The 13,398-nt window shown below is 41.2% G+C and overlaps 1 protein-coding gene across 6 annotated transcripts in view; it reads right to left on the reverse strand.

Moving 5' to 3' along the window:
- LOC145459214 (uncharacterized) overlaps window positions 1–9,892 on the reverse strand; it is a 36,940-nt gene extending 27,048 nt beyond the window's left edge. For 4 of the 6 annotated variants that reach the window (XM_080337848.1, XM_080337850.1, XM_080337849.1 and 1 more), the window contains exons 1-12: window positions 9,025–9,437; window positions 8,382–8,603; window positions 7,304–7,405; window positions 6,887–7,245; window positions 6,725–6,830; window positions 6,537–6,646; window positions 6,203–6,281; window positions 5,949–6,058; window positions 2,768–3,452; window positions 1,637–2,055; window positions 767–885; window positions 124–435 (exon numbers count right to left, since the gene is read on the reverse strand). In XM_080337848.1, coding sequence (XP_080193974.1) covers window positions 124–435; window positions 767–885; window positions 1,637–2,055; window positions 2,768–3,452; window positions 5,949–6,058; window positions 6,203–6,281; window positions 6,537–6,646; window positions 6,725–6,830; window positions 6,887–7,245; window positions 7,304–7,405; window positions 8,382–8,603; window positions 9,025–9,151 — 2,750 coding nt within the window. In that variant the 5' untranslated portion in view covers window positions 9,152–9,437. Of the gene's footprint in view, window positions 1–123; window positions 436–766; window positions 886–1,636; window positions 2,056–2,767; window positions 3,453–5,948; window positions 6,059–6,202; window positions 6,282–6,536; window positions 6,647–6,724; window positions 6,831–6,886; window positions 7,246–7,303; window positions 7,406–8,381; window positions 8,604–9,024; window positions 9,438–9,707 lie in introns of those variants that run through there. The other 2 variants (XM_080337851.1, XM_080337852.1) reach the window with 2 other exon arrangements.
- Between the last annotated feature and the right edge of the window lie 3,506 nt (window positions 9,893–13,398).

Raw genomic sequence — 13,398 nt, forward strand, 5'->3', positions numbered from 1 at the left:
GTAAATAAAAAATTTGTGGTTATTTGCATTTTATAAATTTGTAATTCCTGTTGAAACCATAACAATACCAATGCCCTTAACAAACAAAAATGCAACACCAGCCACACAAAATCAATCATCCACCTTGAACTGGGACGCGGCTGATGCTCGTGCCTCGGCCTTGAATCACCATATCCATCGTCTCTGTACCGGCGCTGGTCCCAACCGTCGCCGTATCTGCTGTCATGTCGGTAATCTTCCTCCCTCCTGCGAGGGTCATGGTCATATCTCGAATCGCGAATGTCTCTGCGCGAATCTGCAGGGTCATACGACGGGGCGTATTCCGAGTGCCCGCGACGCCCCTCGTCCTTAATACTTTCCGAGTCATAGTTTGTGCGATCGTCTGTGATGGGCTCCCGCGAATCATCATTTTTGGTGTTAGAATGAGTCAGCGAGCTGGAACACACGAGAACACGTCATCTATTGCAGGACGCGCGCAGTAAGTAAGTATTTCTACTTTTATAGAGTATTCAAGTAGGTTTAGCCTGTCCTACTCACTCGAGTGGTTATTATTAAGACTAGTTGGCTTATTCTTACTTTTACCTCTACTTGTATTAATCGAGTGGAAATTTACTACAGTACGACTACTCCTACTCATGTAGCCGACCGATCATGACCATTTAATCCACTTTATTGCACTGGTGTACTAAAGACCGGGAGAACGCCGGGAGAAATCATTACCAGACATACACAGGGCATATGTTGCACAACACAGTAAAGACATTACCTTTCCGCAGACAAGTCAACGCCGAGTGAGGGTAGGCGATCATTGCTTCCTGCGTTTGACGTCTTCAAATTCGAGCTAGAATTATGCAACGTGTGGGATAGGTAAGGGTCTTGCTTTGTCTGAAAACAAAACGGCTCATTCACAACAGCTCATGGGCAGTGAAATTCAACACTGTAGATTACGCACGACAAAGACAGGGCCAAGTGCGAGTTTAATGCTACAATTCACCATGAGGACCAAAATATTTGGATAGGATTTAGTCAATTATAACAGCAGCAGTCTGCGATTTGAAATGGTCTAGTTATCAATACAAAAATTATCAATCACCGAAACCAATGAATTCTAATCACAAATTGGTGGTGTGAGATTGCTCGTGGAAGCAGTGAATACCAACACGGTGGCAGTAGCTCAGTCTGTAACAAGTTACAACAGTTTTCACCTAGTGAAAAGATTTGCTGAAAAGGCAGAGTTTAAATGAAGGGTATCACTTCGCAAAAAATATCAGTTCGCACACATACAACATTTTTAACAAGAACAGAAAATCCAAAATTTAAAACAAAGAACGAAATCAAAACAAGTATGTTAATATAACTATGAGATGAGCATTGCAAAAAGTCTATTGCCTCGATCTGCACGACTGGCTGCAAAAATTCAACGGCATCGATCACATTAGGCTATGCATTACCTGTATCTCACAACCTTGTTCATGCTTATTCCAATTAGGATTACTACAGATACCGTGCATTGCATGGAATGCGGTGTGTAAGTTTTGAGTAATGTTAAAGTGCGTATGTACCATTTCGAAAAAGACTGATGAGCACTGTTCGATGTCAATATTTTGAAGCTAATAAAATACACATCGCAACTCACGGTAGGTAATTCAGAGGCAGCCGACAAAACAGGTGGAGGATTACTGCCAGATTGCGTGTCGCTGACTTTCAATCCCATCACTGAATTGGAGACTTCTACCACCGCTTTACGAATAGCACCTGCCCCCTCCAAAGGCGATTGCACTAAGTCAGGTTGCGAGCGCCCAGACGAGGCTCCAGAAGATTGCATTTTGGGTTCGGGCGGATACGCCGTCGGGTTCCGTAGGACTTGGCTGTGTAGCGATTGATTTGAAGAAAAGGGCACAGCCGTGGCGCCCGTCCTCAAGTTTTCTTTGCTTTGATTCGAAGGCAGCGGACGTACAATGTCCGGTACCGTGGCCCTGACGATCGACGGGGTGGTTGAGGCTACAACGGGCGGCAAGGGGTCTGGATTGTGCGAAGAGTGCATAGCTTCCGTGCCTGTAACACAGAGAAGCCCAGATTTACTATTCTGAAATCTGAATCCAGTTCGGAATTCAAGATTGTAATGCAATTCAAGGATTTCATTTTCATTATGTTAAGTTACTATAATAACTGCCATCCATTTCAAAGTTGACGGTAAACCTGTAAAATACTAGCTAGATAGTCCGAATCTTGTTCCAATATGAACAAGATTCAGGTTACCAAGGCAACTCGGATAACCGAAAAATGTTATGTTGCGCTCAAATTTATTCTAAAACGCGGCAGGAGAGTCTGAATCATATTTTTTCTATCCACCATATCAAAATGAGAATAGCAGTCTGCTCAGTTTGCTACCGGTCTCTATGAACAGATTTACACTCAATTTCTATTAAGTAAACAACAATTTAGTTGGTGTACAAACTGCAGGAACGGCCAGTAAATTAGGCCCCACAACTTTTCAGCACTTACACGCAACGGTGTTGCAGTCCCAGAGTCATACCTTTTCAAAATCACAGTGGGCTACAGACAAATATTCTAGGAAACGTATCCTGGAAATGCTTCTCAACGCATTCATCAGGACATCGTAACAGTATGGAAGATGTGGAATGTTTAAATATGAACCTTTTATGCTACCACAAAAAAATAATACAAGATCTACTTTACATTAAAGATAATTTGATATTTTTTGACCGCACCCATTCCATTCACCCAAAATGTTTACCCAACTTACTGAACGGGCTGGAAGTGGGAACGGTGTCCGTCCGCGACAAACCACCGAAATCGACCGTCGCAGCAGCACCATGCGCGACGTTTCTATTTTGAGCAACCCTCCCAGATGCGCTGCCGTTGCTCGAGCCCGTGCTCTGACTCCGTATCCTGGACTCAAACGCGGAATTGGGCGACGCGAAAATAACGGGCGTCGGGACGTCCAGGGCGGGCTGCATGTGATGCAACCCGTCGGCCGGGATCGGACTTTCAGACTTCGTCTGGTCTGGCGGGGGTTCGGGCGCTTCCCCCCCAACAGCGTACCCTTGATTTTGCAGTTCTTGGGAGGAGAGTTCGGGCAGAGGGGGTGGATTGATTTTATCAGCATTGTCTTCCGGAATAAGTTCCGAATTTTGCGAGGATTGTCGAGGGTCCGGCGGATAGACAGGAGCAAACGCGATCCCCGCCCCAACCACCTGACTCCTGTCCACGCTACTCTGATAGTCCAGTGTCAAAGTGGCCGAGTCGCCGTCGACTCGATTTGTGTTATCATCACGTTTCAAAGACTCGGTCTCGGGAGTAGATTCCGGCGCGTTCGCGGTTAAATTCGCGCTGAAATTGTCATTAGCCAGACTGGTTCCGGACAACTGATTTACGACAGAGTCTTGATGAGTAGGTGGTTCCAAATTGGCCGAGTCCTCATGGCTTTCCTGAAATCGTGCTAGAGTAAGTCAAACTAAAAAGGATATCTTGAACGTGTCAGCATCGGACGAGATTTTCAACAAAATCACATGTTCGACCATCCCACTATATTAGACAACAGCAGGTATCTCATTAACAATGCTATATAGTTATAAAAATAATATAATAACTTGTGGAACACTATATATCGTCGCAGTGGTATCAAAGTAGCTTAATGTCCAGTTTTCAAATTTTAAAGGTTAATTTTTAAAACTTTAAAAAACTCAAGTTTTTGAAAAATTTTCAATTTTTTTCCGCCATATCTCGGCCATGGTTATATCTGTCTCATTGATTCAAAGTTAATCAGGGCCAATGCATCGCAGAAAGAAGATGAAAACTTCACGTAAAGTCAATTTTCTCAAAACGCTTAATATGGAAATAAGCCACTTTGATACCACTGCGACGACATGATCTCTACACTAAGGCGCCGTACCCATATAAGTTCCGATTTTTAAGAAAAAAGTAGTCTACAATCATAACCACTTGAGCAAATACAGAAAGTAGGCAAAATCTACTTGAGTACTCCGATTACTTAGTTAGGTTACTGATCACCTCTGGAAAGCATTTCTTATTGACCTTAATCATCTGGTGCGGTATACACCAACTGTATCGTCTTACAATGTTAGACAATGTCGTTACTGGCAGCAGGCAAGCCCTACGAAACCAGTAACGCACTAGCGTGCCGTAAATAAGATGTCAACAGAAGACGCAGATGCAAGCAGTTCAAAATTCCATCGTCATTTCTCAAGTCTCGTTTGGGAGAAGTAAATGAGCGATAAGTGAGTGCGTCACTTCATTGAAATGTACGGGCAAACATGATATATTCATTTTTAGCATGGGTAACCAGCAAAAAGAATTCACCAAATTTCTTGAAATAAAAGAACGGCAAAAGTGTGAAAAGTTTCCATCACAATGTTGAAGATAGAAGAATACATATAAGTACGCTGATGCTATTTTTGTCTTATCAACTGATGAATCCTCGATGGATTCAAACGCTTCTTGGAGGTACAGAACATTAGCAATATAAAATTGAAAACCGTAAACCGGGGTAACTTTGGACAATTTTCAACAATCCCGCTTTGTATCTTGGAAATGCTAGGGTGTAGGGGAGGCAAGTTTTGTGTTTTTCAGGGGTCATGGAGCAACGATTAGAATTACTTAGTCCAAAATCTTCATGGTCATAAATAAGTACCTTATTTTTGTAAATTATCCGTGTTCAAATTTTTGTATGCCTTTACACTCTATTGTTTATGAAACCTCGTAAATGAGGCTTATTTGGTAAGAGTTGCTAAGAGAGCAGTGGCTAAAACTGAAACAAAATAGTATATGTCTGGCCTATTGCATGATTTTTACCTAATCATCCCCCTCAAAAAAAAAATTAGGTAGTTTATGAAGGCTAATGCCCCCTTATTCATCTCGTATCTCAATTTTCCCTCATGCCTTCACCAATTGGGACTTACAAATAACATATGGTGATAAGGGGAATCCCACTGGCAGTGTCAACAATCGACAGCAAACATTGAGCATGTTACCGTGATTTATCGCCGATTTCAAATATATTACTGTTCATTAAAAGATACACTTTCCCTTTCCTATGTCCTCTGATGGATATATTTGTCGTAATTTACGATATCCCATATTCAGCAGGCGCATCTTTTCACGTAGCTTACACCCGATTACAATCTCTAAGCTCATTGCCTACCCATTTTTTTTCCATATTTTGGCGAACTCTCAATTTATTAACCTTCTCATTCCATTTTAAGAAGCCATCAGGCCGGTCATAAGGAATATAGTTGACGATACACTTTGACACAGATGAAGCAGCCACTTTCCAGAGATCTAAATATCACATTTTCCATTGCCCAAAGTTACCCCGCTCTGATAAAATTTGACGGGGGAAACTTTGGACATCAGATTTTCTTATATTGATTTTTGCCATGGATTAAGACTACTTAGAGGTATCTGCTGCCAAGTTTCGAATCTATGAATCACATGCTATCTATGTTTGGTTGCAAGAAGTTTAATGGCCACCAATTTTGATGAAATTGACCCCCTCCCCCCCCCCCCGCCATTAATTTATCAATGTTGGGTCAAGTTTATCTGGTAGTGAAATGAATTCACCTTTTATTGAGACTACTTGTGGTACTGTTGCCTCTTGAAAAAGAATTGGACATCCAGCGGCAACCCTTTTGCATCTTTTACTGCTCAGTGTCCAAAGTTACCCTCAAGTCCAAAGTTACCCCGGTTTACGGAAGTAGATTCATATTGAAATGAACCCTAATATTTTCGACTGAGCAACTAGCAGAGAATTGGAACGAACATTGTATGCATATATAATATCTAACAAATTTTATTGGACTCCCTGCCCGACTTGGCAATGATCATCGATAGTGACCTGTAGTCGGCAAATCACTGAAATTCCATAGTAACCATGCAGAAACAATAAAGACACAAGTTCCATGTACCTCTTGTTTTAGTGCATCACCGTAGTCATTCCGAATGTCATGGCCTCCCTCACTGCTCAGCATACCCCCAACAGCACCATTATTCGATAAACTGACATCCGTCACAGCACCTGGAAATCAATGATCCAGCAAAATCTCTTATAGTAGAGATAAATAACATCATACAATCATCCACACAATTATTTGCGTGATAAATATATCCTATTATCTCCACGGAATCCCACAGCGATATAGGATATTCAATAAATCATCACCTGCGCTTGCATTCAGCATTCCAACCACCTGACCTTGGTCGTGCCGTTCGAAATGACTACGCTGATCTCGAAAAGTGCCCTGGATGAAAAAGAAAGACAATTCTTGAAAGATAAGAAAAATTGCATCCATGGTAGACAAGCACATAAGCTCTTCCCAAATTCTGATAACAATCTAGTTATTGCAACATATAAGACAGATAGCATACAGCGTTGAAGCATCAAACACATATAAGATGCATATTGATGCGTACGACGCAAAATCTGACGGTTGAAGGAATAATACCCATTCAATTCGATGAGTGCTGTAGCATCCACTGTAATCACCAAAAATTACCTGAGAGTGTAAAATGTCATAATCTTGCCCGGACGACGACACCGGATACATAATTGACGGTGCTTGATAGTCGGTAGGAACAAATGCGCTGCCTTGATTTTGGTTATTTCCTATCAAAACATAAAAAAAATACTCATTCATGGCAATAGAACTTCTTATACAATGAATCGACGGCGAATGGAACATACCTGGACCATTATCGTTAAAAGCCATGTAGCTTTGATCACTGCTGGACATGTAACTAGGCGTGCCGTTATGAAGGTCGATTTGCGAGGGTAAAGTCACGTTACGATCCTGAAATTCATCAGTGCTGTATTTGAGGAAAAAAGCCTTCTAGCCCCCGTACCCACCTCGGCTTCCGAATGAGGGTGTAACGCATTCTGCATCGAATCCGGGATAAAAAACGGGGCTTGTCTGATCTGCGGGCTTCCCTGCGCCATCGGATTCATGTAATTCTGCAGTCCGGTATTAGCGGCCGGGAGGGTGGGGTTAAAATGGTTCAAGGTGGGGACAAAATTTTGCTGCCCCGACGCGCCGAGACTCGTTGGTGCCAACGTGTCCAGTTTATCCTGCTCCGGTTCAAATTGACTGTCGTCAGGTTCGGTATTTGAGGGGCCTCCAGCTCCTGCCATGGCAGGAGTAAATAATGTGCTTGCCGCTATCGGATTTACGTGTTGCCGATAATCCATCGGATTGAATAGAGGCAGGTCTGGAAACAATTTGAGAATTGCACGCGTAAAGCAAGCGGCGGTACCTCTATCGCATACCGTTTATATTGGGCTGCACGAGGTTCCCAGCTGGAGCTGTCTGCTCTCTCGATGGAGCAGAGCTACTAGAATCGACTCCACCAAAGCATGCTTGGGCTCCTCCTGATTTAACAAAATTTGTACTCGTTCAGCGAATTAAAGAGAAGGAACTGTTTAGTTCTTCTTAATGGAATAATTCAATCTAAAAATAGTACATAGAGCTTTTAAAGCGATTTCTGCGCCTCGATTATTCAAAATTTCATGCCGGGGACGTCAAATTTGGTGATACGATTGTTGATAGACAACTTTCTTTCCAATTCTTTACTAGTTGCTGACGATAACCCCTGACAAGTATCAGCCGAAAATATTCGGGTTAATTTCAATATGAAAATATTATTCAGTTGTATATTGAAGTCCTGAACCTCCAAGAATCTCTTGTTACGTTCATAAGTTTATATAATCGATAGATGTTGACAGAAACGCGGCTCAATGCCTGATTCATCTCAGATCGTGAGAGGTGAAAATGATCAAATCAGGGAAATTTGCTTCAGATTACACGAATAGAGCTTATTTAGATCTTTTTCATGAGTTGAAGAATGAACTTCGTAGAAATTCATTGTTGAGATGCATCATGAACTACTTTTCACTTGATAATTTAGTATCTAAAAATATGTATTTCAATATCATAAAACTGTGGAAATAGAAGTAGCATACTAACAAAACTCCTCGAGGGGTGAAAAAATTAGATATACTTTTCCACAATGCCCTGGTAGGTCATATCTACTTTTTTCACCCCTCAAGGAGGTTTTTATATGCTATTTCTACTTCCATAGTTTTATGATACTGAAATACATATTTTTGGACTTATACTTTTCCACAATGCCCGACTTGCCCGAGTAGGTCATAAGTACTTCGCTACTAACTCCCTCGACACGACTTCAGTACTTTTCAGATCTGTCAATTTGTAAGTCCACTTGCCTTGGAGATTGCTAGACTTCTACTTGAAATTGAGTACAAATTTACAGAGTACTTTTGTCCTCGAGTAGCAATGCCGTCTACTTTGATCGAAGGATACATCAATTTTCCGATCAGACCCTACCTGCTATAACACCACTGCTACCAGGACCAGGATCCTCAGCATTGTAAGATGGTTGAAAAGGCTGCTGGCTCTGTCCAGCCCATGGTTCTGCATTCATGCCACCCCCGTAAAATGCTTGCACTGGCGGAGTTTGCTGCATACCACTCGGCGGCGGAAATGACGGAGGAGGATTAGCCCCGGGATAATAGAGTGCTTGAGCAGCAGGCGTAGTCACCAAAGGCCCTGAAAAATGAGGCAATAGCTGTCAGCCTGCACATAATTTATGTATAGAGAGGTGACTTTCCCGAATCAAAATACAAAATGAAAATATCACACTTGTACAAGACAACTTGACATAGGATTTGGAGCACTTCAGTTCTGAAATATCACATAAAATCTATCATCCATGCCCAATGGTCTCATATGATATAGGCTTAAAATTACCATGCTGAATTGCTCCAAGATCTACACGACTAGTTTTACTATCTACGAAGAAAGGCTGGTCATATATCAAGGGACACAGCAGTGCTAGACCAATTTGACATTGATATAAATATCTATACCAGGATATGTACACAAAATGTTCCACTAAAATTTCAGGATTAGCAGCGTATCCTACAATATAGCCTGTATCGGTAATCCAGTTTTTAGATTAACCTCATACCTTCACGCATCGCGTGAGCCTTGAACAGAGCTTGTACAAACCACTTCTTCAGTCCCAAACTTTGCAATATCTTATTCAAGGTCTCGATAACTTGATAAAACTGCTTTCCTTCACTACCATCACCCATACAACAGAACAAAAGAGTGTCGGCAATACTAATACAGCTAACACTGTCGCCGTCATCAGAAATTACGCTGCATATGTGACGATATCCGTTTAAATTGTGCGCAATCCAACAAGTCCAAAGTTCAGTCAAGTTTCATTGAACACATTACCCTACTGCAATTTCAGAAATTGCTGCTCTGTGTCAATATTCTAGACTCGGCCCACACAATGTGATTAGGATAATTGTAAACAGTAGATCAGGTAATTGCAGCAGGGTTGTGTCATACTTTAGCAAACATGCAAGCAACCAGCATTCAATTTCGACAAACGGTTTTGTGTTTACAACAATTACACCTTCACTCGTATACTTGTGGACACTTAACATTCCAAAATTTACCAAACATGAAAATGAATGTCCTAATGGGTGTGATTCAAATTTAAGATGATAGAAAAATATTTTGAAATAAAACTAGAAACTTCATTTTCTTGATAATTATGGGGCGGGGGGGTAATAACTAATAAGTATATCAGCAAAATCAAACACTTCTGACTAGACAAAGAAAATATTCTAATCTTACCATCAAAGTAAGGCTCTTTTTCTTCAGAAGACATTGTTACTCATCCGGACGCCACCATATAGAAATCTGCTAATCACCTTTCAATAGGCTATTGCAGTATCCAACCAGTAATATTGCAATTTATAACCATATATAGATTTTTTAAATATACCTGCATAAAACAATACACTGATTTTATGAGTGATGTGAAAACATATGACTACAGGTGTTAGCAAAGATTACTACGGTACATCATGTGAAGTCATTTCCTGCCAAGGAAACACGTAAAAGCTGTAAAATATATATTTATTCTTCAATCTTGAGGGGCACAGTAACGTACCAGGTTATCGTCAAATACTATTCAGGTAGGCTTAACAGGTGGAATTGATACAGTTCATATCTTGATTTTGAGAAAAGATTATTTGTAACATACAGCTAGGCATGTGAGATGATAAGACAGGAGCGGAAAAGAATGTCGATGTACACCAGTGGTTCCCAACGTGGGCGATTTGACGGTCTAGGGGGGCGAAAATGACGAAGGGGGCGATCACGCGTTAAAACGGCTATATTGGAGCATTGGAGTCAAGTCGGAGAAATGACCTTTTTTTTTAGTCAACCCACGAAAAATTGGTTGCAAAAGTGTAAAATTCGACATCGAGCCGAAAAAAAGACATTCAAAAGAATTTTTTCCAAAACAGATTCTTATAGATGTTGCGTACGGTATCTTATACTTAAATATGGTGTATTTGGGCTTTGGTCTGACCCGGCCGGGGATTGAACCCACGACCTACCGATCGAGAAGCCGGACGCACATCCATTACACTATCTCGCTCGGTCAAAGCTTCCGGAAACCATCAATTATCAAGATCTAAAAAAGTTACAACTACCTCCTTTACCCTTCATTTCATTTATTTACGTACCGTACAAATTGGAGGAGTCGACCACAATCACGTTTGCACGAAATCGGAGTTCCATCCATACGTGTCGTACGCTGAATGCCGGAGTCTTCTCGCACTCGCATTTATGGCTCAATGCACTGCCAGTTGAAAATCTCCGCTCGTAGCACCGAGTGCTGTGATTTAGGGGTAGTTGGTAACCAGAATAAACACAGATTACATAGATCTTAGCAAAATCATACGCTACCTATAAAATATACGATGATAATTCTTATCTTATTTATATTGGCCAGTCATATCGATGATGGAGATAATAGCACTGAGCTATGTTACACGATAAGTTACTAATAAAGATATAAATTTGAATTTAAGTGAACGTTAAAAAATTGTGATAGTTGCCAAGATCTTGATTTATATATATATCGTCTGCTATCGGCTTAACTTTTGTAAAGTAATGACGATAGGGGGAGGACGAAGTTATGGAGCTTATAAATCTATGCACCTCACATCGCGCACCATTCATAAATCATAAGAGATGGATTTTTTAAATTCAACTACTCGGTTGCGTTTGCTTTTAGTAAATTCACTCCGAAATAGTCGTATGGCCCGCAACGGAGGCTAGTTTTTTTACCCCATGAACTCCAGTCACGGAGTTGCTATTACTCAACCTTGCGGCGTATGCCAAATATTACTCTGACCACGAGAGGTCATCCTGTAACCTTGGGAATCGGGATAGGTGTTTAACTATAGATAACTAACCTACGTCGGTTAGTTATCTATAGTTTAACTGTTTATATAGCTCAGTGGGATAGGCCAGTGGTTCCCAACCTTTTCGACTCACCGTCCCCTTATCAAGCTCGACATATATTTATCGCCCCCATATTTTCGGATCTGAGAAACAGGACATATAAACTGGAAATTTATACAGCTAACTCTGATCGCTGATAAAATGAGTAAAAATGTCCAATCCGGGTATCTGAGGATAGTTTGTGGCGAGTGCCCTTTAATTTTATTTTTCGTCAACTTTCGCGGTAGTCCCAGAATAACCCGTTTTTCACATGTTCCGGCATCCCATTTCCGGGCAATTCAATATATCTGACTGAACGTTCTAACATCGCGCCTTTCGTAAGTTTTCACCCACCAATAAACGAGTCCTTTTATATTTCGCCCCGTGTTTCTCAAAATCGCCCGCTGGGGGCGATATCGCCCACGATGGGAACCAATGAGATAGGCGATTGCGCGATGATTTCTGAAGCAGGATCGTACAGAAGAAATAAAATAACATTTACACTGGCTGATATTTCATATTTCAATGCTTTACTCCCTATTGGTCTTTAGAAACAATTATACAGGTACGCTTTACACAGTTTTCCTTGGCCCCATAACAGGGTTGTAATGGTGATTCGACTTGACTCGAGTCACCATAACAGGGTTGTAATAGTGATTCGACTTGACTCGAGTCATTTTCTTAAAATACGGTGATGACGCGACTCTGGTTGTACAAGGCCGGCATTTCATTGTGACTTCGCATAATAGTAAAGATTACCACATTATTCGTATTTCGACTTCGACTATTACTGGGACTTGGAAAAGCGCCAGAAACTATCAAGGGTGAGGAAATCAGTAATACCGCAACACAATGACTATAACAATGGCCAATTGCGTCGAGCGAATTTTGGGAGCAATGCCGATTTTCAGACTTTACGGCTATTTCGGAATGGTTCCATTGCCCTAGACCAGTGCTTTTCAGCCTGTGTGACGGTTCGCACTTGTGCGAATGAAAAAAAATTGCAGTGCGAATGGAAAATCCGGATGAGTGCGACTGATCATCGTGAATAATTGTTAATTTTTATGGCGTGGAATAATTCAAATAAACCTAAGAGGAAATTCAAGGGCAGTGTAACTTCTGCAGTTGCGAGACACAATTGTAAACACTTGTTTAACTTACGACGCACCACTAATAGTAGCTCCGACAAGCCGTATACGGTGAATTAATATTTTAGTATATAGTGAATTAATATTTTCGCACGATAATTATTACGTAATCAAAAGCCTGGTTTGGAAGCTGGTGTAGTGGCAGACATGCAGTATATCAGCCCGTCTGAGAATGCGATAGGTTGAAAAAGTGACGTCAAATTGACTTTCTGCTTTCTTTCGCTAAACAATCATCCATATTTTCGTAGGAATCGTTCGATTAGCGAGAGGCACGAGGATAGAAGTAAATACCATCATTACACACTCCCATTTGCAAGTCATTGTAACGCAAATTTTACCCCCTCAAGGGTTATTACAGTATGGACCGCAAAGGGTATAGTTTTGGGTCGGTACGGTGTTAGAGATATCTGCTATTATGAATGTAATATTCGTTTAATTTATTGCAAAAAATCCTGCGATAGTTTTTTTTATTTTAGGCTACATATCCAGGGTCATAGTGTTAGGTACTGTAGCCAATAAGCGAGACACGCGGAAGATATGGCTTTATCTTTAGAATTCATGATAAGATTTGTCCGACTGGTTTTTCTGGAAAACATGGTCGAATACCGTTCGGACGAATTAGTGTAGGGGTGTGCACTGTGCAACGAGTGAGTTCAGGCCTACGAGACTCATTCATTTCGCGGCCATCTCCTTCGTAGGGGCACATGAAGACGTAAAGTTTTGGCCAACAAAATGCTGATAAAATGCGGTGTCAAAACCATAGGCGGCGACAAAACCTTGGCCAAAAATGACTAATGCTGGATAGCCATACCTTTCGATATGGATATATGCTCGGTTGTCGTCACGGAATAGTCCCGTTCCTGCAACTGAGTAGACAGTAG

Source organism: Botryllus schlosseri, chromosome 16 (assembly GCF_051294905.1).
Source record: "Botryllus schlosseri isolate E-star chromosome 16, Bs_hap1, whole genome shotgun sequence".
Classification (NCBI taxonomy): domain Eukaryota; kingdom Metazoa; phylum Chordata; class Ascidiacea; order Stolidobranchia; family Styelidae; genus Botryllus; species Botryllus schlosseri.